The sequence below is a fragment of the Macrobrachium rosenbergii genome, chromosome 11, assembly GCF_040412425.1.
Source record: "Macrobrachium rosenbergii isolate ZJJX-2024 chromosome 11, ASM4041242v1, whole genome shotgun sequence".
NCBI classification, from domain to species: Eukaryota; Metazoa; Arthropoda; class Malacostraca; order Decapoda; family Palaemonidae; genus Macrobrachium; species Macrobrachium rosenbergii.
The window spans coordinates 17067316-17092134 of NC_089751.1; the positions used below are offsets into that span (position 1 = coordinate 17067316).

The following is a 24819-nucleotide window of genomic DNA, read 5'->3' on the forward strand; positions in this document are numbered from 1 at the left end:
GCTATCAAAATAGAGAGGTAAATATTTAAAAAATAAATTTTATTATAAAAATTTCTTCTATGCTATTATATAAGAATAACTTTTTTCCTCAGTTATGGTTTAATAGATAGCCACCAGAGTTTAAATGCAAAGTTAAAGTATCTGGTATGCTAAGGTTTACCCAAATGCTATAGACTACCAGTATTTGTACCTAGCCTAACAACATAAATTTCATAATTTTACCTGAATATTATTTCACTATTAAATGTACAGGACACTGAGCATTTTTATTTTCATGATGTTTTATGTCCTTCTTGAGTTGGTTTCACTGTTTCAAGCTGTATAAAAAAGTTGAAAGAATTGCACAAAAAGAAAAATAAAATAAAATTAATACTATACAAAATTTCAATAGAAAGATAAAATAAGTTTAAGGAATTTAAACAAAAACAAGTTAATGGCAAACAAAACTTACCAAAACAGTAATTTTAACATAAATAAAAATAAAAATGGAAAAACACAAACAGGAAGGTGAAAAAATTTGTAAAATAAAAATTGTTCAAAGGAAAAGAATGTGCTTTCCATCCTACTTGACTAAAAACTCTATGTAATGCTGTTATAAATCTCAACTTACCAACTTTCTGACAAAAAAAAATATAAAAATCTGCTTGCCTTCAGATTCTTCCTGCCAAGTTATTACTTTATCTAGAGGTTTGCAAAATGATGTGACAGCCTAGGGGAATTCTTCTGGTAGATCTTTTAGAACATATGATCAACAGATTGCTGAATTATTTCTTTACCATACCAGCACTGACAGCGTGAAAAATGGACATTTTTATGCTTAGTGACAATGTTAATAACATGGAGGTGTGCAACTCCCTCACATCTTTAAGGAAGTTTGTCATTCTTCCCAGGTAATGATGATTGAACAGGAGTCGTTTTCAGATCATCCAGCACCATTAAAGCATGTCTTTAGTGCATTGCTGAGATGGGAGAATTTATTATGACAGCTGCAATTGAGGCCCTTTTTTAAAAACTTAGATGGCCTCAACCTTTATGGCAACAGATTAGAAAGTGAGGGCTCTTTAACAAGGGCTTTTCATGAGAGGCAACTAATGTCATTGTACATCCCAGGAAGAGATCAGTTTCTTGATTATACCAGTCAAAGTGGATGATCTTTTGTGACTGGTGTGGTGGTGGAGGCCTTGAGCCAGCCTAAGTTCCTGTACCCAATGTAGCTGATTTTCTCTTCTGCATTTGTTAAAGGTGCTGTATGTATTGGCTATTAAGGGATATCATTTGACTTTAGTTGAAGTGTTTGAAACATGGACTTGGACTTTAGTAACTCATTTGCACCAATTAGAATTATGAGAGACATGTTCCTAAAAGATCTCTTAACTTAGCATGTTAGGATCTCTCTTACCTCTGAAGGAATCTGAATGTTCTTCCATATTAATTAGCCTCTGGAACAAGCATCCCTGAAGAACTTAAGCAGAAGAATTTTTCTTGTTAGCTTTCTTCCATCCTTGCCATGCCAGTGAGATTCATTCACTTTCTAGTCAGGTTACTCATTCAAAAAATTGGAATGTTATTGATCTATCTTCTCTCAGATTTTGTTTCAAAATGTTTAAAAAATAGACATACTTCTCAAGCTCAAGCATTATTACCATTTTTCTGTTCCTTCTCTCACCTTACAAGCAAGGAGTGAAGGAAACCTTTGTCCAATCAGAGCTGTTACGGAATAATTTGAGGACAGGCCATCCATGTGAAGGTAAAGGATTTTAAAAGATGGGACTGACAAAAATATTATTCAAAGGAAATCTTGACATTGATAGTATTCTAAATTCTGGTTGCTGAAGATATAAAACAACCTTTACTAAGTTACTTAAAGATGCATGTAACCTGTAAATTATCTTCATACTTTTCCCTTACCTATGTAGAGGCTGCAGGTCCAATTTTACCCATTCCTGAGGAGGTGTGTCTTTGAGATTCATCATCCTTATAACTCATTTTCCTACCCCTTCTGTATTCACAAGAATTCTGGGGTTGCTTGTCACTATGTCTTAATAATGATTAGATAAGTGTGCAATATTTTTGTTCGCCCAATACTCTGCTTATAATGGTTCTGTCCTCTTAATCTCTTTTTTATTAATTTTGTGTATTGTATGATATCTACCACAAAAGTTCACCTGCATTCCATTAGGTTCATTATAGAAATTAGCAACTTAAATGGGTTTGTTGTGAAGAAAATATTTGAGAAGAATCATAGATGATTTTTTCATAAAAAACTCGTTATTTTTACAAGAAAAGCATGCCTCCCAACCCTGGTTCAGACTACGCAGTGAGTGATCCAGTTTGCTCTGCTACCTGATGGAACCAGGGTTGCATGGACCAGTTGTTAGTACTGGAAGGACTGTTCTTTACTCCTATGGAGTTTAGGATTTTGGACAGATTTACGAGTTGAATTATTTTATTGCTGAGAAAGTATTATTATGAATTTTTACCATCCTAATTTTCTTCTGACACTTTTCAGGAACCAAATGCCAATAGTGTAGCATGGAATACCAGCTGTGAAGACATGTTATGTTTCTCAGGAAATAATACCTTAAACATTAAAGCATCAAATTTTCCAACTCATCAACAAAAACTGCAGGTATGCTCATCTTAGTTTTATTTGTTCTAAAGGAGGGTTTCAGTATGAATATAAAAAATTTTGTATTTTATAAATAACTTGCTTGTAGGATTGTCTTTTGTATTTTAGAAATACAATACTGTATGTCCAAATAATCCAAAGACATCTTAGTTCTGTATTCCAGTTATTATTACAGTATTACATATTATTATTCAGAAGATGAGACCTATTCATATGGAACTAGCCTACAGGGGCCATTGACTTGAAATTCAAACTTCCAAAGAGTATGGTGTTCATTTGAAAGAAGTGACAGAAGGTAATAGGAAATACAGAGAGAAGAGATCATTTACAAGACAAGGAAATACAGAGAGAAGAGATCATTTACAAGACAAGAACAAATAAATTAACAAATACATAAATAAATATATAGAAATGTAAGTACATTATAAAATACAGGGAGAATTGCGTAGAGTAGTAATGCATTGCATCTTTGCTTGAACTTTAGAGGTTCCCATTGCACAACATCCTCAGGGGGACTGTTCCACAGTCCAACAGTGTGAGGAATAAAGGACCTCTGGAACTGAGGAGTTGAACAGTGAGGCACGTTTACTGCATATTAGTGCTGCTGTTCAGCAATATTGGTTGCTCTCGGAAGGTAAAGAGGATCAGGGATCAGTTGTGAATGTGGAAGATATTTTAAAATAAAACTTATGAAAAGTTGACTCTCAAGAAATCATCCATCGATGGTCCAAGTCATAACTGCTGATATTAGGAAACAGAAACCTACCACCACAAACCTCTCTGTCTAATAAAGATAAATCTCTGGCAGAGTCAGATATCTACATCTGAGAACAGTATTCTAGTAAAGGAATGACAAATGACCTACAACACGTTGCATTGATTTTATCACTATTATAAATATATGAGGCCTTACATGCAATACCTAATTTTTGTGTGGCATTTGCTGATGCTTTCATTAAGTGTTTCTCAAAAGTAAGGTTTGAGTCAAAAGGTACACAAGTATAGTTAAAGCTTCAGACAGAGTCCCATCCACCTGGAGGGTCCACCTGGAGGGGAGGTTGGGGTGGAAAACCAGTACGAGATCTACTAATCATTAGTGTTTTCGTTTTAGTGTAAGTGGAGACGATACTACACCCACAAGTGTTGCATCATCGGCATACCAAACAATCTAGTTTCATATAAGTAATTTACCAAGTAATTACATAGCTATAGTTTCAACTCGTGCGGCAGCCTTTATTTAACAAATCGTGGTAGCACTTCGATAGTTTAGTGTAGGTGACAAGCCCCGCCCACTAACGGGAGTACTGGAAACAACTTAGCAGAAAACCTCATACTGTTTCTGCTGGCTCTTGAGTGACATTGGGGGTTTGCTGCAGCTTTTTTTTTACTGCTTTTCAGTTGTATGGGTGGATTTCGGTGAAGTATTATTGCTTATTTTGAGAAGCCTGCAAACTTTGATAGCTTTCAGGATCAGTTTTCCAGTTTTTGTTGTTATTCTGTCTGATTCAAGTTCATCTAGTTTTCGCTACTGTAGCGAAGGTTGCAGAACAGTTTGATCAAATCTTCATATGACCCTTGTAGTACAGAGACATATTTTGCAGTAAGTGTAGTGTGCAGTAATGTAGTAAGGAGGAACTGGTACTAAATGTAATGATTGCCCAAGCGCCCGGTGCCTGCTCTCAAGCACCTGGCGCCAAGCGAGGTTAAGTGGAAGGTACTTAAATCTCACCTAGAGAAGTTAGTGATAGGAAGAAAAATGCAGCCTCTAGCGCCGAGAAACGTACTTCTCTTAGCTAAGCCTAGGTTAGAAGATAACCCTGCTATTCCTTCTTCCCCCCATCCCACTTTTTCTCCTGCTACTAGCCCGCCTACTTTTAATCCGCCTACTCCCACACCTGGCTCCCTTGCTTCCTACCCTTGCCATTGCCAGTCTAGAGACTAGGTTTAACAAGATTTTAACCTAGTAGTGAATACAGTAGAGTGAAGTGGAGGAGGTGGCTACTTGTCTCGTCGGTTCTCCTAGACCAAGGTCACTGTCGTACTCCCCTAAACCTGGGAGAAGACATACCGAAAATCTAATGGAGGCTGATGGGGTTGGCCCATGGGTAGCTGCCCCCTCAGTTGAACCTGTTGTGTGTTCCCAAGTAACGGCAGACAGCCACTGGAAAGGTGTCTTGACAGGAGACAGTGTTATGCAAGTGGAGGAGGCGGCTTCTCATCCTGCCGGTTCTCCTGGACAAAGGTCTCTGTCCTGCTCCCCTGAACCTGGGAGAAGACATGCCAGAAGTCCAAAGGAGGCTGGTGTGGTTTGCCCACGAGTTGCTGCCCCCTCAGTCGAACCTGTTGCACATATATTCCAGGTTTCAACCAACAGCCACTGGAAAGGCGTCTTAGATGTGCACCAGTTGTCGTCCGACTTTCTAGATTCGTTTTGTCCATTGAAGAGGCTCGCAGGTGATGCTGACAGCTCTTCTCCACTGCCCAGTTAGCAGTTTAAGGAGCTGGGCACAGTCCTCAACCTTTCTGCAGTGCATGGGACAGCCGGAGTATTTCTCTCCTGAGCGTACTTCTGTTGGGCACCAGCATTTGGCTCCCAAGCGCCCAATGATCCCTCTCGGGTGCCCGTCGTCTTCGTTCAAGCGCCCATCTCCTCACGAGCGTCCGACACCAGCTCATGAGCATCCGCTGCCAGTTTCTGAGTGCCTGGCAGCAGCTCCTGAGCACTTGGTGCCAGTTGCCAAGTACCCAGCACCTGCTTCCGAGCTCCTGGTGCCAGCTCCAAGCTCCTGGCACCAGTTCCCAAGCACCCGGCACCAACTCTTCAGTATCAGTCTCCTCCTTGGAGTGCCAAGCGCCCGTTTCTGACTGTGGGTCTCCTAGCCTATGCACCCCCTCGATTTGGGACCACCTTGACGTGGTGAGGGGGCTCTTCAACCCCAGGAGTCTGTTCCCGGGTTTGACTTCAAGAGTCCTATAGACCATTATATATTTCTTTGAATTAATTTTTGTGGAATTTTCTGCTTTTTCTAAAATTTATTGGACCTGATAAACAGGAAAAGATATCATAACTGGGATTGGGTTTATATCCAAAGCTAAATAGTGGGAACTGTGGTAGGACCATCAGCCGCCTGATAATGCTAGGACCTGAGATATATCAGGCGGAACTATTCTTTCCGGCTGGACCATGGATTCCAGGGTTGTCTGGTTCTGGGGATAGGACTCTCAGCATTCTATCCAGTTTGTCCATAACACGATTAGAGTGAGGATGATAGTATTCTTGTAATACCTTTGGTTCTAGCAAGCAGGTTTGGCTTACACTTGGGCCACTATAATCGTGTTGTGCCATTCCCTGTGGGGTAGGGTGGGGATGGGGACATTTGGGAGTCAGTTCTCACTTGTGCCATTAGTGGAAGAATAATCCCCATGAAAGGCTGATGATATCTTTTTAAGGTTTTCAGATTTATTATTATTTCTTTTTCTTTACCCCTTTCAAATCTTTGTCAACATTTATAAGGATTTGAGTACCCCAGGACCCTCTGATGGTGTTGTTCTGGCATAGATGACAACCTCTGCACCCACTTTGGAGATTGAAATTTTTCCAAGAGTTGATGACTTCTCAAAAATTAAATTGACAAAAAGCAGTAATAACAAATATCCTGATCCTCCTCCTGACTTCCCCTCCCATGGACCCTCTAGCCATGCTTCATTGATGACGACTTCAAGCAAGGACACTGACTTCTCTAAGAAATCTTCATCCAAAATTAAATCTTCAACACAGCCAGGTTGTGTGAAAAATTTGAGAATGCTCCATATCAAAGACTTACCAGTCTGTTGTGATTATGAAATGATCTCGACAGCTCTGAAATCATTTGGAACTGTTTTAGAAATCAGGATGAACTTTATTGATATTGAATGTAAATGGGAAGCGTGAGTTACCTTTGGTAGCCATGCTGAGGCTCTAAAGGCTAGTAGTATGATAAGTGCCATACAAATAAGTCAAGCTACAGTACGGGGAGCCTTAACAGACAGTGTCCCCAAGACATGGACGTTTATGTGCCATCTAAATGGGCTCAGGATAAACCAGAGAGAAACCAGAATGCAGAAATAAGGACTCCTAAACCTCCTATGTGGGTGGTAGCTTCAGCCAAGGAGGAAAATTATAACTACAGGTTGACCATCACTGGGACCTGGAGGGTGCCGGAGTAGCCATTTTGCCGGATTAGCCATTTATTAGGCTAGAATACACGCAACCCAGTAGCTAAGCACATCATCTTAGAATTAAAATATCCCATAAATCAGTACAAGTTGGATAATAAAGAAAAGACAATTATCAAATACAGGTAGTGCTCGAGTTATGATAATTCGACTTACGATATTTCGAGTTTATGATCACAATGGGGTTAGCAATTAATACCGGTATGAAAATATTTAGGAAATATTTTTAGAATTCGCGCAGGCGCAGGCAGCAGGTACAATCAGGCAGCGAGAGAGACCAACTTACAATAGAAAAACTTCTTTTCCTCCATCTCTTTATTCCATCTGCTAGTTAAAAAAGTAATAGAGAATGATAAAAGTATTGTTAGTAATGCTATACTCTTGCAAAAATGCGTACAGCCATAAACAACCGAACGGGACACTGTTGTTTTGCTTGTATTTCAACCATCATACGGTAATACAAAATCACCGTAGTTATGTTACAAATGACGTTAAGTACTGTACAATAGGACTGATATATTTTTTACACCATACCCTTATTAGCTTTGGAGAAAAGATTGGCAGGGAAATATACTGCTACAGTAACTTAAAGCTGTAAGTTGTAGCTGAAGCTGAGAAAACAATGTTCAAGCTGCTAATGACTATAAATTATCGTGCATCGGCAACATGGATGAAACTTGACCGTAAATAAAACTGGAGAGAATGTATTTTAATCAAAACTACTGGGCATGAAAGAATACAAATTACTACTGTTTTCACGCAGATAAAAGATAAATACGTAAAGCTCGTATTATGATGAAATCAAGAGAAAATAGCGAGCGGAATCTTGATTTTATTTTACACAAAACAAACATGCCCCCAAAACGGCCAGCCGTGATCCCTGCGAACGTCATATATTAACGAAAAAATAGCTAAATTAATTTCACAGCAAAACGTATTTAAGTTATATTTCGACTTAAAACACTTTGTATAACGAAAAATATCTGTGTCCCAAATAAATAAAGTATCCATATTCATTTACGCTAACTAGAAGCAAGAAAAGTGCTTTGAACTTAATTAAATGCGGCGAAATAAACACTGCGATACCGATTCCCAAAACAAAACATTGATCGCAGTTTATAATACAATTGGAAACAATGTAGTAAAGCATAACTTTTTAATAGATCCATGAAAAAGATGCACATTTGTTATGTTGATGTTTGTATAATACTGTTAATATGTGAATAGAGTTCAGTATAATGTAGGCTAGGCTACCAGTTTGTTGATGCAGCACACTGCGCCACAAAATCGAAGCGGCCGGCGAGCGAGTTAGCGCAACGACCCAGGAAGTTTGAAAATTAATGCGGAAACATTGGAAATTACTCTAGCCGAAATTTGTGCCGGATTACTGATTGTTCTGGACTACTGATTGCCGGATTAGTGATGGTCTACCTGTACTATAAATTTTGCAGGTTTTTTCAGAAAAAGGTGGGAGGAATAAAGAGTGGTGATATTCTCGTTTTGGGAAGTGGTGATATTCTCGTTTTGGGAAGAACACCATTCTTATTCATGCCAAATACACAACCCAAGCATGTATGCTGACCTTGCTGGACAGAAAAAATGATGAAATGATTTATGAAGATCAAGCCCCACTTAAGCTTTAGTTATGGGAGAGGAGCACTATTTGACAAAGACGTTTATGGCATGACAGAAGATGAAATTCTAGAAATGAGTCCCACTTCAGTTTGGAGAGTGGAAAAGGCAGCTGTTGCCAACATGATCATTTTAACCTTTGTAGACTCTGAAATACTTTCTCATGTCATATTTGAAAATGAAAGGGTACGAGTACATCCTTTCCAGCAAAGACCACTGCAGTGCTATCATTGCTTTGAGTTTGGTCACCCATCAAAAAACTGCAAAAATGCTAAAATTTGTATAAACTGCTATGGTGTCCATCATGATGATGAATGTAATAGAAGAGCAAAATGTGTTAATTGTCAATTGTAACATGAATCCAATAACAAAAATTATGAAATTTACAAATTTGAACTGTCTGCACCAAATAAAGCCAATGCAGAGCATATAAGCATTGGTTTTGAAAAAAGACAACTAGGACAACAACCCAGGAACTATGCTGAAGTTCTTAAGCCACTACCCCTATCTACCACTAAGGTGGCAGTGGCAGCACCCTCTAATGTAGCAGGCACATCAACCTCTATGGTAGTGCCTCAGCCATCTGGGTCAGGTGCTCAGCCTGTTGAGGCTAGAGCACAAGCATCCAAGGAGGATAAGATGGCATTTAACCCAACCACCTTGGAATTGTCTCAGGCAGAGTCGCTGCCTGATTTAATGGAGACTGAGGAGCAAAAGCACCAAAAGAGGAGATGTTCCCCCCCTCATCCTCTCCTCCAATTAAACATGCGTCACTTAGTAATAGATATGAAGTACTAAGCTCGATGCAAGAACCCCAGCCTGAATTTAAACAAATTGACAAGAAAGGGAAACAAAATGACACCAGTAAATCAACAGATAATAAACCAAACCTGTCAAGACCAAAAAATAGTTTTCACGTCAATACTACAATGGAACTGTAGAGGTCTTAGGCTCGAAGTGAAGAGCTGAAGGACTGCTCCATGACCATAGCCCAGGTTTGTGTGTCTCCAGAAAACTAAGCTTGGAAGCACACAGTATAATCCTGGGTTAAATTACAGTATATATAATTCTCCACCACCAGTCAGAGATAGAGCTAAGGGAGGTGCAGCAATTATTGCACATAAGTCTCTGCAACACTGCTTGCTATCAATTAATACTCATCTCCAAGCTGTAGCAGTAACTTTCATTTTAGACAAGCAAATTACAGTTTGCTCCATCTATCTTCCTCCTGATTTGGATTTCACTTATAATGATATTCATTTACTGATCAATCAGCTTCCTACTCCTTTCCTCCTCCTTGGTGATTTTAATGCTCAAAACCCCATATGTGGGAACACGGCAGATGCCAAGGGTAGGATGTTGGAGGATATTATGGATGATCATAATTTCACTATACTCAATAATGGAGCCATGACTTACCGTAACATCTACTCCAATACTTATTCGGCTATCGATCTGAGCTTTTGCTCATCTAGTGTTCACATTGACTATGAATGGTCAGTAAATGAATATCCAAATGGGAGTGACCAATTCCCAATTCATATAAAAACAGTTAAGAATCAGCCCTATGAGTCGCCTCCCAAATGGAAGGAAGGTGAAGCAGACTGGAAGAAATGTAGTGAGTCTGTTCTAATGGATAAGGATGTGAAATCATTTCCATCTATCTCGGAGGCATATAATTACTTCAGTGACACCACCATCAACAGTGCAATTGCCTCTATTCCAACAGCAAAAGGGAAGCCCTCTAGGCCAGCACTTCCTTGGTGGAACAAAACCTGCAGTAGTATGAGAAAGATCACTAGAAAATGCTACAAAACGTATAAGAGGAGTGGAACTGCCCAAACCAGAGTTATTTACCAATGTGCTGTGGCCAAGCAAAACAAATATTTTAAAAAAGCAAATAGAGTCATGGATGTACTACATTAATGGCATTAGCTCAAAAACACTCAAAAACACCATCCAAAATGATTTGGAAGAAAATTAAAAAACTAAATGGCAAGTTTGTCCCTGAACCTCTGCCTACCCTTAAGATAAATGGTGACCTAATCACCCAACCAGAGAGGGTCACAGAAAAATTAGAACATTTCTCGAGAATATCAAGTACTGTAGTGAGAACTATTCTCCAGAATTCCAAGATGTTAGAAATTCCCAGATTTCTTTTAAGTGAAAATAATTTTGAACCATATAATGCAAAATTTATATTAGTTTTTCAAATAATTATTTTTTATTTACAGAATTATACATTTACATAAAGAAATAAGATTTTGTATTATGCCTCAATAGAATCCAGGTCTTGCATTTTCTAGAACATTTTTGTTATAGTTCCCCCTGAAGAAAACTCTGTTGAGAGGTAACTTGCATAATTATTCTTGGTATATCAGTACATGCTAGAAGGCCACAAAATTTGATGCTCAGTGATCAATATGGCCTTGATACAAGGTCACTACGTTGTCTGTAAACATATAAAGAAAATATTTTTAGTTAAAATAGTACCCCAATAAATGTTTATTTAGACATTATCCTGTACAAGAATATTGTTAACTGAAAATTGACTATTTTATGCTTTATGGATTTTTGCATAACTTTTAGCTATGTAAAACTAATGACTTTGTATTAAAGAAACGAACATTATATCTAACTTTTTATATATTTTGCCTTCTGATATTTGTTTCTTAGAAACTGTTTGGTGATTTGGATAAAATCTATGATTTTTCTTGATTACACTCTTATATATAAAAAATAAGTATTTTGAAAATAAGTATTTTGATGCCATTCATTGTTTTCTCTTTTGTTTGGTAAACCTAGTTATATTCTTTAATTAACTTATTTGTTTCAGGGATTTGTTGTAGGGTTCAGTGGCAGCAAAATATTCTGTCTACATATCTATAGCATGTCAACTATTGAAGTTCCTCAGTCTGCTCCCATGTACCAGTACTTGGATAAGAAAATGTACAAGTATGTTTTCTAGGAACAACTTTTGGTTTTGATGTGATTATTAAGTTACAATATTATACTATTGTTATTTTTACTATAATAGAAGTACAGTTATTAGACCGATTTATACCAATTGACCTTTACAGAGAGGCTTATGAAATTGCTTGCTTAGGGGTAACTGATGGTGACTGGGAAACCCTAGCTAAGACTGCTTTAGAAGGCCTTCAGTATGACATTGCAAAGAAAGCCTTCACACGCATCAAAGCTCTGAAATATTTAGAGCTGATCAGCTCTATTGAGGTAGTGTGCTTTTATCGTGACTTCTTGCAGAAGCTCTTATTGATGATCAAACTGTGTTTTAATGATTTCATGCTGACAGAAACCAATTTAATTGGCAGATTGAAATACAATAGAATTATATGCATTTGCAGTATTCTCTTAAACAGTGTTTATGTATTGATTTTTAATTCTTTTATTCTGTCTTATTTTCACTTTTCATTGAGTATTGTATTTATATTGCCAAATCTTAGCATGAAAGATAAGTACTTTGATTTTGTTTTCTGCAGGAACGACGGCATAAAGGGGAAGTGGATAACACTATATTTTTGGCTGATATTCTTGCCTATGATGGCAGGTTCTCAGAGTCAGCTAAACTGTATCGTAAGAGTGGAAATGATCAACTGGCGATGAATATGTATACTGATCTCAGGATGTTTGATTTGGCTCAGGTGAGTTATTTTTCTTTTATTTTAATTACAACTATAAGGAAATTTAAAGAGCAAAGTCTTTGCAGACATCTCAGAATTTTATTTTGATTTTTCATGTTATCATTCATTTAACCCTTTCACTGCAAGCCTGTTTTCACCACGATTGATGAGAGCAGTGCCCTGTTAATTGTGTTAATTGTGTAACTGACTAATTTTCTTCCTTTTATGTTTATATTTTAATTATTTGTTATTTTTATTACTTACTGTTATAATAGTACACTGTAATATGTTACTGTAATGTTTTATTATAGTTTGGTTATAAAGTGTGCAAATGATATGTAGGTAATTATTCAAAAACTGAATTATGTAACTTTTATTGGTGATTCATTTCAGTGTGATGTCTCTCAAAACATGGTGTAAAGTAATGCCATTTTTGTTGTTCAGTATGAAAATATGTATGACAAACTTTGAATGCTTGCTTTTGGTTGATTGATTGATTATGAAATGTAGGTCTTGAAGGCCAAGTGCCGGAACCCATCAGGATTATTCAGCGCTGTAATGAAGGTGAAATATACAAATTAGTGATATGATTGATAATGAATAGGTGAATGATGATATACTGGTAAAATTCAGTGTTAAAATATGAACGTAAAAAATGAAGAATGATATTAGATAGAACCAACGAAAAATAAGGATATATTAAACTTTTATATACAAAGTATATACTTAGTATAAGAATAAATATGACAAAATCTTTATTAAATATACTGAAATCATATCTCATTAAGATAACCAGATTCTTTCAGATAACCCATAAGGTTATCTACCTCAATGTCATCATTTAAAATTTCTAAAATAGTCTTCCCAGTTAGTAAGTACTTTGCCCTAAGGCGAATAAATTTAGGACAGTGCACCAGCATGTGCTCAACGGATAGCTGGCCACCACAGTGAGCACAAACCGGGGCACTGGCTCTTTCTAAAATATATCTATGAGTGAAGCGGGTATGGCCAATCCTAAGCCGTGTTAGGATGATCTCAAATCTTCTGTTACAATAAAAACTTGAACTCCAAAAATCAGTACTTTTTCTAATGTTTCTGTACTTCCTATTTGTGGATAAAATGGGGGAAGTCCATCTCTGCTGCCATTTTGTACGAATGTATCATCTGATAACTGGACGCATATCCAAGTGTGGCACCTTATTAGTTAAGAAATCACATCTTGCAGCATCCTTTGCTTTACTATCAGCCTGTTCATTCACTTCTAGACCAGTGTGCCCAGGAGTCCAACAAAACTTGATTGGGTTAAGTGCCATCTTATCCTCCCTGGATGCTTGTGCTCTAGCCTCAACAGGCCGAGCTCCTGACCCAGATGGCTGGGTCACTACCACAGGTTGGTGCCCCTGCTACATTAGAGGGTGCTGCCACTGCACCCCTAGTGGTAGATAGGGGTAGTGGCTTAAGAACTTGAGCATAGCTTCTAGGTTGTTGTCCTAATTGTCGTTTTGCAAAACCAATACCTATATGCTCTGCATTGGCTTTATTTAGTGCAGACAGTTCAAATTTGTAAATTTCACAATTTTTGTTATTGGATTTGTGTTCCATATGACAATTAACACATTTTGCTTTTTTATTACATTCATCATCATGATGGACACCAGAGCAGTTTATACAAATTTTAGCATTTTTGCAGTTTTTTGATGGGTGGCCAAACTCAAAACAATGATAGCACTGCATTGGTCTTTGCTGGAAAGGACGTACTCGTACCCTTTCATCTTCAAATATGATGTGGGAAGGTACTTTGGAGTCTACAAAGGTTAAAATGATCATGTTGGCAATAGCTGCCTTTTTCACTCTCCAAACTGAAGTGGGACTCATTTCTAGAATTTCTTCTTTTGTCATGTCATAAAGGTCTTTATTAAATAGTACTCCTCTCCCATTTTTTATGTCCAACAAGGTCAGCATGGGTTGTGGATGTGGCATGAATAAGGACGGTGTTCTTCTCAAAACAAGAAATATCACCACTCTATTCCTCGCACCTTTTTCTGAAGAAACCTGCATAATTTTCTTCCTTGGCTGAAGCTAACACCCACATAGGAAGTTTAGGAGTCCTTATTTCTGCATTCTGGTTTCTCTCTGGTTTATCGTGAGCCCATTTAGATGGCACATAAACGTCCATGTCTTTGGGAACTTTGTTAAGGCTCCCCATACTGTAGCTTGACCTATTTGTATGGCACTTATCATACTACTAGCCTTTAGAGCCTCATCATGGCTACTAAAGGTAACTCACGCTTCCCATTTACATTCGGTATCAATAAAGTTCATCCTGATTTCTACAACAGTTCCAAATGATTTCAGAGCTGTCGAGATCATTTCATAATTGCAACAGACTGGTAAGTCTTCGGTATGGAGCATTCTCAAATTTTTCACACAACCTGGCTGTTTTGAAGATTTAATTTTGGATGAAGATTTCTTACAGAAGTCAGTGTCCTTGCTTGAAGTTGTCATCAATGAAGCATCCAGAGGGTCCACAGGAGGGGAAGTCAGGAGGGGGATCAGGATATTTGTTATTACTCCTTTTTGTCAATTTATTTTTTGAAAAGTCATCAACATTTGGAGAAACTTCAGTCTCCAAGGTGGGTGCGGAGGTCGTCATCTGTGCCAGAACAACACCATCAGAGGGTCTAGGGGTACTCAAATCCTTATACAGGAAAGACTCCTCAGAATGGAGTCCCTTTTTTACAGGATACTGTAAATTATTGTCCCAAAGGAGCCATCAGTCACCAGTCACCTAGCCTTTGCAAGACATATCTGGTACAAACTTTATCCCTACAGGTATCGGATGATAAGTGAGAGGCCACTTCCCAAGCTAGAGATGAAATTACTACAATGTCTCTGAGAATTACCAATGCATGTATGCAGAACCGTTATGAAAATTAGGTTCATAATATACTACATCATAATTCTGTTGCATAATGTGAAGAAAAACTCAGGCTTGCTATATTCATAAATCTATTATGTAATAATTATGGTAGCAAGCAGAGAACACAGACTGTAACTAATGATGAATTACCCCAAATAAGGAAACTCAAAGCACTACATTGATAAGCTAAACAAAATGTGTAATCTCCAGTTAACTGATACAAGCCTCACAGAAAACAATCAAGTGAGTTCAGCATTAATTCTTCTGAGGAAAATATTGATCATTGTTAGTTAAACACCCAGCTAATGAGTAACAAGTAAACAGATCAGGTGATCTAAACAAAAAAGATACTTGCAGTGAGCAACAGCAGCAATAATAGTAAGACACTCACTGCAATTTTCAACTAAATGTATTTAATGCTTATGTGAAGCTGTAGGTACCATGGTTTAAAGAATAAAGGCAAAACTGTCATAAAATTAGATAAGGGTAATATAGGCTGAGACAACAAATAAGGTAAAAAATATAAGTGAAGGAAGCTTGGGAAGCAAAGTCAGTGGGTCTTTTTAGACTGACAGACTTACAGTGGATTTGGGAGCAGACTTCAAGCTGGATTCCTTTTTTTCTGTTTTTTGTGTCTTGAAAAGGAACTGATGCACCTAAAGACAGTTAGAAAGTGATGGGCTTTTTGTGCCATAACAAAATTAAATTACATAAGAAAAATATTCCATTTAAATTACAAGAAATCATATGCAATGACTTTTTAAGTACTGTAATTTGATTATTAGTGCAGCAGATAAATCGGTCCAAATCTTTTCCACATGCAAAACAAGTATAATGTACCTTGGTGGTCAGAAATTATATTTGAATCCATTACAGAAAAGCATGCTGTAGGTAGAACACTTGATATCCTTAATAAGTGGAATTGGTAGATTGAAGTATGAATTTACATCTTGAAAATATTACCTACACATGTAGTAATAACCTGTGTAAAAAGCTTGCATAAACCTGATTATAATAGATTATCTGCAAAATTTCTCGAAGTCAAAGGCAGAATATTTCCAGGCAAAAGTATGTATCTGACTTAATAAATACAGATCAAACCCATCATTGGACTATGGCATTCACCAAAACAAAAACAAAAAACATCATGCTGAAATACTGTTAATTCTATTCTGTCTTTGAATTGGTCACACTCTTTTGACCCCTTGGATATTTAATGAATACCCACATGACCAGATCATTGTATGCAGAGAATGCAGGGCAGCACTAACTGTTAAACACATTTTATGTGAAGGACCAAACTTTAACCGCCCGGGAATGTTAAATTTCGGAAACAAACCAACTATAGAAATTTTATTAGCATCTTCAAAATTTTTAAATTTTAGCTTTAAGAGACAAGTCCTGGTCAATCCTATGAAAAGCCAAGAGTTTTGACTCTTGGTATGAACAGACTACTTAATAAGAATAATACAAGATCATTCTGGACACTTGAAGGGTATGCTCTGAATAATTTATTTCTACGTCATTGATAAATTGTTATTGAGAATCTGGTTCAGGCCTACAATATTTTGCATGTTCTGAGTGTTGATTTAGTTCAGGATGTCAGCTTTGTAGGATACCTTGGAGGTCTGCTTAGTTATATACATATCAACTGGAGACAAATTCTTTGGGTGGCTGTAGGACATGTGAGGTAGGACTTCAGTTTAATATTAATAATTCTGTAGAGGAAAGTCATGGCTATGATTGTGGTTCCTCCTATCTGTAACATTATCCAGTAAGATGAAAGAACTGCAACAATCTTTGGCAGAAGTCATTTATACTTTAGGTTGGATAGTGTTATAATTTATTTTGATCCAGACTTTGGGACAAAGCAAATATGGGAGAAACAAAACAAAGAATTGTAGGAAGACCCAGAAAATCATGGAAAAAGGGCATAGAGGAAGACCTAAACTAGATGGCCATTCAGGAATTAATGGCACAAGGCAAAGGACAGTGGCGAGAACTCATTTTTTTTATAACTTTGAAAGGGAAAACTCTTTTGTTAAAACACAAGTACTAATAATGATGATTGAAACATTTGACCAATGGCATCCCTTCATTTGTGAAGTCTGGTAAAATTAGAAGTTAGCTACACATGTATGAACAAAAAATATTAAAAACGTTTTTTCCAGGAGTTCCTTGGTTCTGATGAAACAGTTGATAGAAAACAACTAATAAAGAAGAAAGCTGATTGGGCACGAAATATAAATGAACCCCGTGCAGCTGCTGAAATGTATTTATCTGCTGGAGAGACAACCAAAGCAATAGACATCATGGGAGAAAATGGTTGGGTCGACATGTAAGTACTGATGGTTGAAGTGATGTTGAAATCTTATTGGGATAAAATAATAGATTATGTAATGCTAAACTCTTTTTTGCAATAATTGTGATTATCTGCTACATAGTAACTGACATGAAAAATGAGTTATTGGAACTTATTTTTCATAAATGGAACCAAAGTTTAGTAAAAAAAATATTGATTTTCAGTGCTGCCTTAGTAAGCTTCTCTTGTGTTTTTCTTGGAACCAGCTTGCAAGAATGTAATTTTAATTGTATTCTGTTTTTAAATATTTCAAGGTTGTTGGATGTTGGCCGTAAAACAGATAAAGCAGATCGGCAAACTCTAAGTTTATGTGCCCAGCACCTACGTCGTCTTGGAGCATTGACTCATGCTGCAGAAATGTACAAGTATGTTATTCCTTTTTACCTCTGAATTGCTTGCAATGCACACAAAAAGCAATTATTGTTCAAACAACATAGCCAACTTACAATTTAAAGGTACTGAATACAGTTGCTGAGTAACTGACTAAAAGTTTAAGGTAAACAGATCTTTTGTGTAACCCTGAAGAAAGTCTTGAGTTATGACTAAATATATATTCTATAATAAAACTGAAAATGAGGTATTAGTTGACAGCAAATATCTTTTGTCAGTTTTCAGATATACTCTTGTGTAGAGTTTAGGTACCAATAAACTCTGCTAATAAATGTTTCTAGCATTGTGATAGTATAGAGAGTAAAAATGTAAAATTGATAGTTTGTATTTGTGCATTAGCACAGTGATTACAGGTTTTTACCCTAAGCATAAAATGAAATAAAAAAAGGTAGCAGAATAATCTATTTTGTTAAATGTGTATATAATCATCCACTTTGTTCCCAACCATGTGACTTTTGGGGTTAGTGTTGTGTAATTGTTTACAAAACTTAAATTAGAAAAATGTCAACAAAATTACACTGCCATGTATGAAATTTTCAAGTAGAATGTACAATGCAAGATTTGAGAATGATTATCTTGGCTACTTGTGATGAGTACAGGGATATATTTCAATTATTTTATGTCCTTATCACAGTACAGTGTGCTTACTAGTGCTTACTGAATAGTGAGCTTTCCTTTTAGGAAAATGGGAGAAATGCAGAGTGTTGTTGAATTGTATGTTGAAGTACAGGATTGGGAGGAAGCTTTTGCTTTAGCTGAGAAACATCCTGAGTATCGTCAGCTAGTTTACGTTCCATATGCTACTTCGCTGGCTGAACAAGACAAATTTTTGCAAGCACAAAAAGGTCAGTAAAATGTCGTGAAAGAGATTTTGGCTGTAGTTTGCAATTCATTTTCTGTTGTCCATATGTCTGTATTTAAACATCAGACCCCAGTACATGATTTCAAATGTGATCATTCATCTTTCAAGACCATTGTTTTACCTGTGTTTAAGAGGTATTAGACACCTGGCAATGCAGCTGTCTTTGAAAAAAGTATTTTCAAAAATTATTTTTGTTTCACAGAAATATATTGATTATTCTTCATACTTCATGGGACTAGTTTTAACATTTTTGTTAATTCACAGCTTTCCATAAGGCGGGTAAACCAGAGGAAGCTTTTAGAGTACTTGAGCAACTTACTTTGAACGCAGTCAATGAGAATCGTTTTGATGATGCTGGATACTACTTCTGGATGCTTTCTATGCAGTGCCTTGACATAGCTTCTGAAGAGTAAGGATAATGTTTAAATGTTTTACTAAGCAGTATCTTTCCTTTGATCAGAAGAGGAAGAATAATATTAATTTACAGTATATGTTTTACTAAGAAGTATCTTTTCTTTGATGAATGTCATCTCTGGTAAACTATCACATTTGTTCCAGCTTTGTACAGCACAGCAGTATGGTAGCTAAGCAATGTATATGAGATTAATAGATACATTGGAATTCATCAGTTCTAAAATAAGGGTTAAAAGTAATATTTGATCGTCAGCTGAAAGTCAGACCCTATACAGTATACATATACGTTCCTTGACATATTGTAAGAAAGTTGAAGTATATACAGTTTGTACAGTAGTTAGAACTTCTCATTGGGGGCAGGGTGACAAAGGATTAACTTACAGGTTTTTACCCCATGCTAGAGGTTGCCTTTGCTTTGGTGGGGGGAAACAAAGGAATTAACTTACAGGTTTTTATGCCATGCCAGAGGTTGCCTTTGCTTTGGAGAGTGTTGGGGGGAACAAAGGCATTAACTTGCATGTTTTTATGCCACGCCAGAGGTTGCCGTTGCTTTGGAGGGGGACAAAGGCATTAACTTATGGGTTTATATATATATATATATATATATATATATATATATATATATATATATATATATATATATATAAATATACAAGGTATCTATATATATATATATATATATATATATATATATATATATATATATATATATATATATATATATATATATATATATATATATAAATATACAAGAATATTATATATATATATATATATATATATATATATATATATATATATATATATATATATAATAATATATATATATATATATATATATATATATATATATATATATATATATATATATATATATATATATATATATATATATATATATATATATATATATATATATATATATATATATATATATATATATATATATATATATATATATATATATATATGCAGAAGTTCAGTAGTACCAAGCGCTTTCACGTTTATTGACGCATCGTCGGGGGCACAAATGAGACAAATATGAAGAAGGTTACAAAGTAAACAAATAGAACAAGAAATACCAGATGGTCAGTTGTCAAAGGGTAATAAACAGAAAGTTAATCCAGGATAATCTGGGATCGAGCTGTCACAAACTGAACCTAAGACCAAACAAAATGACATACTAAAGTTTAGGTTTACAAAATCCAAAAACATGTATAACCTTGAATACCAGATGGTTAATTGCCAGGGGTTAAAAAGAAAAGGTTAATCCATGGCAAATCCGGGAACACGCGGTCACAAACTAATCCAAATATATACTTAACCATAAGGAAAACGGAATATTACCCATTCAAATTGCAGTAACGTATAAAAATTAATATCAATTTTGCTTATATTTATCAACAACTTTTTTAATTATTAAAGCATCAAGTTTAAATAAACCAAGACTTAAATTTAGAACACTTTCAAATTATTAAAGCATCAAGTTTAAATAAACCAAGAGTTAAATTTAGAACACTTTCATTTTTGACCTAATAAAACAAGATTCGATGATATTCCTTTTAACTGTGTCATTGCATGGGACTAAAGGTCTTGCTTTACTCCAGTTAATAGGATGATCTAAATCTCTCATATGTACGAATAATGCATTCGATATTTGGCCAGTTCTCACAGAATATTGGTTTTGTTTGATTCTTTGTGAAGGTGGTTTTCCAGTTTGTCCATAATATATTTTATCACATTTTTTACAAGGAATTTCATAGATGCAGCCAGAAACATCTCTAGGAGAATTTTTTATCACTAAACTCTTAACATTAAAATTACTGAAAACAACATTTATGTTGAAAAGCTTTAAAATTCTAGGAATTTGTAAAACCTTTCATCATGCGGTAATTTGAGAATATTATGCTTACTGAATTCAAGTTTGTTATTAGTTAAATAAAATGTTTTCTTGGCTCTTTTCCATGCTACATCTACAAAGGTCCTTGGGTATTTAAGTTTCAGAGCAATATCATAAATAGTTTTGATCTCAGCATCAATGAACTGCGGGCTACAAACACATAAAGCCCTTAAGAACATTCCAGAAAAAACAGAGAATTTAACATTCTGATGGTGATTGGAATAATAATGAACAAAAGAGGCAATGTTAGTTGAGAACTGGCCAAATATCGAATGCATTATTCGTACATATGAGAGATTTAGATCATCCTATTAACTGGAGTAAAGCAAGACCTTTAGTCCCGTGCAATGACACAGTTAAAAGGAATATCATCGAATCTTGTTTTATTAAGTCAAATAATGAAAGTGTTCTAAATTTAAGTCTTGGTTTATTGAAACTTGATGCTTTAATAATTAAAAAAGTTGCTGATAAATATAAGCAAAATTGATATTAATTTTTATACGTTACTGCAATTTGAATGGGTAATATTCCGTTTTCCTTATGGTTAAGTATATATTTGGATTAGTTTGTGACAAAATTTCCCGGATTTGCCGTGGATTAACCTTTTCTTTTAACCCTGGCAATTAACCATCTGGTATTCAAGGTTATACATGTTTTTGGATTTTGTAAGCCTAAACTTTAGTATGTCATTTTGTTTGGTCTTCGGTTCAGTTTGTGACAGCTCGATCCCAGATTATCCTGGATTAACTTTCTGTTTATTACCCTTTGACAATTGACCATCTGGTATTTCTTGTTCTATTTGTTTACTTTGTAACCTTCTTCATATTTGTGTCTCATTTGTGCCCCGACGATGCGTCAATAAACGTGAAAGCGCTTAGGTGCTACTGAACTTCTGCCTGTCTTTTCCTGTGGGATTCACTTATACACTGAAGTCACGTGCATCTACTGTGATTTTTAAGCATATATATATATATATATATATATATATATATATATATATATATATATATATATATATATATATATACTGTACACATATACACACAGTATACACACATACTGTATATGCAAACACACACACACATATGTGTGTGTGTGTGTAAGTGTGTATATATACATGTGTGTACACATACACACACACACATATATATATATATATATATATATATATATATATATATATATATATATATATATATATATATATATATATGTGTGTGTGTGTGTGTGTGAGTATATATATATATTATTACAAATATTTTATACTGTTTGACCTCTCTGCTTTGATCTAGTAGAAGTATAACCAAAAAGAAGAAAGAAAAACCAAAGAAAGGGAAGCACCAAAAAGCTTCCTCTGTGTACAACAGTGAGGGAGGGAAGCTGAGAGATAGTGCTGTGTTCCAAAACCACCAACCATCTTCAGAGGATTATAAGTTTAGTTTAGGGACCTATCCCACAGGGAAGGTCTCACTAGGGCCACCTTTAGTTAGGGTATCCCTTAAGCTCCCTTTTCCCTAAAAACTTTGTACTGGCGAGTTTTGTTATCTTTCATGCTACCCACCCGCTACAAAGGGGGTGGAGCTGTTTACAAGCAATGACCCACGATTTTCAACCCCAGGTCAGACAGTCCAGCAGTCACGAGCAGTGAGAAGAGAAGTAGTCTCTTGCTCTCTCAGCCTTTCTCTTCTCTTTCTACTATAGTGGAACCAACAAGGATCGATTCAACAGACCCAAGCGTCAAAGTAAAGTAAGTATACCTTAGTTTTACCAGACCACTGAGCTGATTAACAGCTCTCCTAGGGCTGGCCCGAAGGATTAGACTTATTTTACGTGGCTAAGAACCAATTGGTTACTTAGCAACGGGACCTACAGCTTATTGTGGAATCCGAACCACAGTATAGCGAGAAATGAATTTCTATCACCAGAAATAAATTTCTCTAACTCTTCATCAGCCGGCCGCAGAATTGAACTCCGCCCATCGAATGACAGTCTGAAGCTCAACCCACTCAGCCAAAGAAGGGCTTATGACCCAGGCATCAGATGCAAGTGCGCGGTACTAGGTGGCGCTCAGGTCGTCAGGTACGGGCCGGGTGAGTTGCCGTTGGAACGGCTCTTCTCGTATCAAGGTTATGACATCGGGACATTCTACAGAGTTAGGTCCTGTGGTAGTGGACAAATTCACTCACCCTACTCTATACCGACACCTGTTACATAATAGGTGATTGCTCTGAGGGTAGTAACCTCAGCATTCCCGTTGGCTTTCTTTCTCTGGTATATTTAGCAATATTTATACCTAGAAATGTGTGCTCAAGGGACGTTTCACCGGGTGACACAGGTCCTCCCTCAGAAATAGATTTTTCCTTTGTAAAAATCCCTTTATTCGCTGTTCTCCCGTTATATCTAATACTGTATTTCTGCTTCAAGTTTCTCTCTTATCAGTCACTGACTAAAGAATCCTAGTGAAACCATATCCCATTTATGAAGTCGATTATATGAAGTACAATTAGTGTTGCCTAGTGAGACTGCATAAAGTACCCTCCATGGTGTTAACATAATATTCTCGATTTAAGATACATTATATATTATATATATATATATATATATATATATATATATATATATATATATATATATATATATATATATATATATATATATATATATATATATATATATATATATATATATATATATATATATATATATATATATATATATATATATATATATATATATATATATATATATATATATATATATATATATATATTGTTACATGGGTCATTCAGCGGATGAGTTTAATTATTAATAACTGTGATCCACGTAATCCCATCAATTAAGGCTAAAAGTTACCCTAAAAGACATAATTAACTTAATTAAATTCGGTCGCCAGTTGAGACTAGGTTACTGAATATTTTTCTTTATTCTGAAACAAATGAATTAAATAAAGCACTTTGATCAACCATCTTTATATAAAGTATATATATATATATATATATATATATATATATATATATATATATATATATATATATATAAGTATATATATATATATATATAAGTATATACTGTATATATATATATATATATATATATATATATATATATATATATATATATATATATATATATATATATATATATATATATATATATATATATATATATATATATATATATATATACTGTATATAATTTTATATATGTATATATATATATATATATATATATATATATATATATATATATATATATATATATATATATATATATATATATGTGTGTGTGTGTGTGTGTGTGTGTGTATATACTGTATATATATTCAAGAACTCCTCACTCAAAACCCTTATTGGATGGATCCCTTCAATAGAGGATCTAAAACAGGTTTTGGGTGGTGGACAGATCCCCTATGAGGAGTATTAATATTACGCTAAACATACGATTTCGCCGTATCGAGCGGGAAAGAGTTTCCAATACTTCAGTGGGCCATAAATGAATTGTGCCAACTAAAGAATTTAGTATTGTTCTTGCCTTGAAGGGAGAATGTCTTGCTCCTTTCTCTCCCATGGCGTCTTTTTATTTATTTGCTCTTAAATACACCCAGGGATTGCTGTTGGTTTTATTTTTTATCTTTTATGATATGATGTCTGGTTATAATTGTAATTTTGCAAAGAAATATTAGAAAAAACATGTATAAATCCAAGAAAAGTTACTGGATTTCCCAATCTCAGTAAATTTACGTAAATATTTTACAACAAATATGCTCAGAATTTGTTACTGATTTTATTTCTTATCTTTTATGATATTGTGTTAGCTGTAATTATAATTTTACCAAATAAAATAAAATAAATTAT

At 35.3% G+C, this 24819-nt stretch overlaps 1 protein-coding gene across 3 annotated transcripts in view; it reads left to right on the forward strand.

Moving 5' to 3' along the window:
• The window catches only part of Oseg1 (intraflagellar transport protein Oseg1), a 117041-nt gene that overhangs the window by 49654 nt on the left and 42568 nt on the right, over positions 1 to 24819 (forward strand). For all 3 annotated transcript variants that reach the window (XM_067111290.1, XM_067111289.1, XM_067111288.1), the window contains exons 13-20: positions 2510 to 2629; positions 11313 to 11431; positions 11557 to 11710; positions 11977 to 12138; positions 17209 to 17375; positions 17654 to 17764; positions 18471 to 18634; positions 18916 to 19060. In XM_067111290.1, the coding sequence (XP_066967391.1) occupies positions 2510 to 2629; positions 11313 to 11431; positions 11557 to 11710; positions 11977 to 12138; positions 17209 to 17375; positions 17654 to 17764; positions 18471 to 18634; positions 18916 to 19060 (1142 nt within the window). The remainder of the gene's footprint in view (positions 1 to 2509; positions 2630 to 11312; positions 11432 to 11556; positions 11711 to 11976; positions 12139 to 17208; positions 17376 to 17653; positions 17765 to 18470; positions 18635 to 18915; positions 19061 to 24819) is intronic.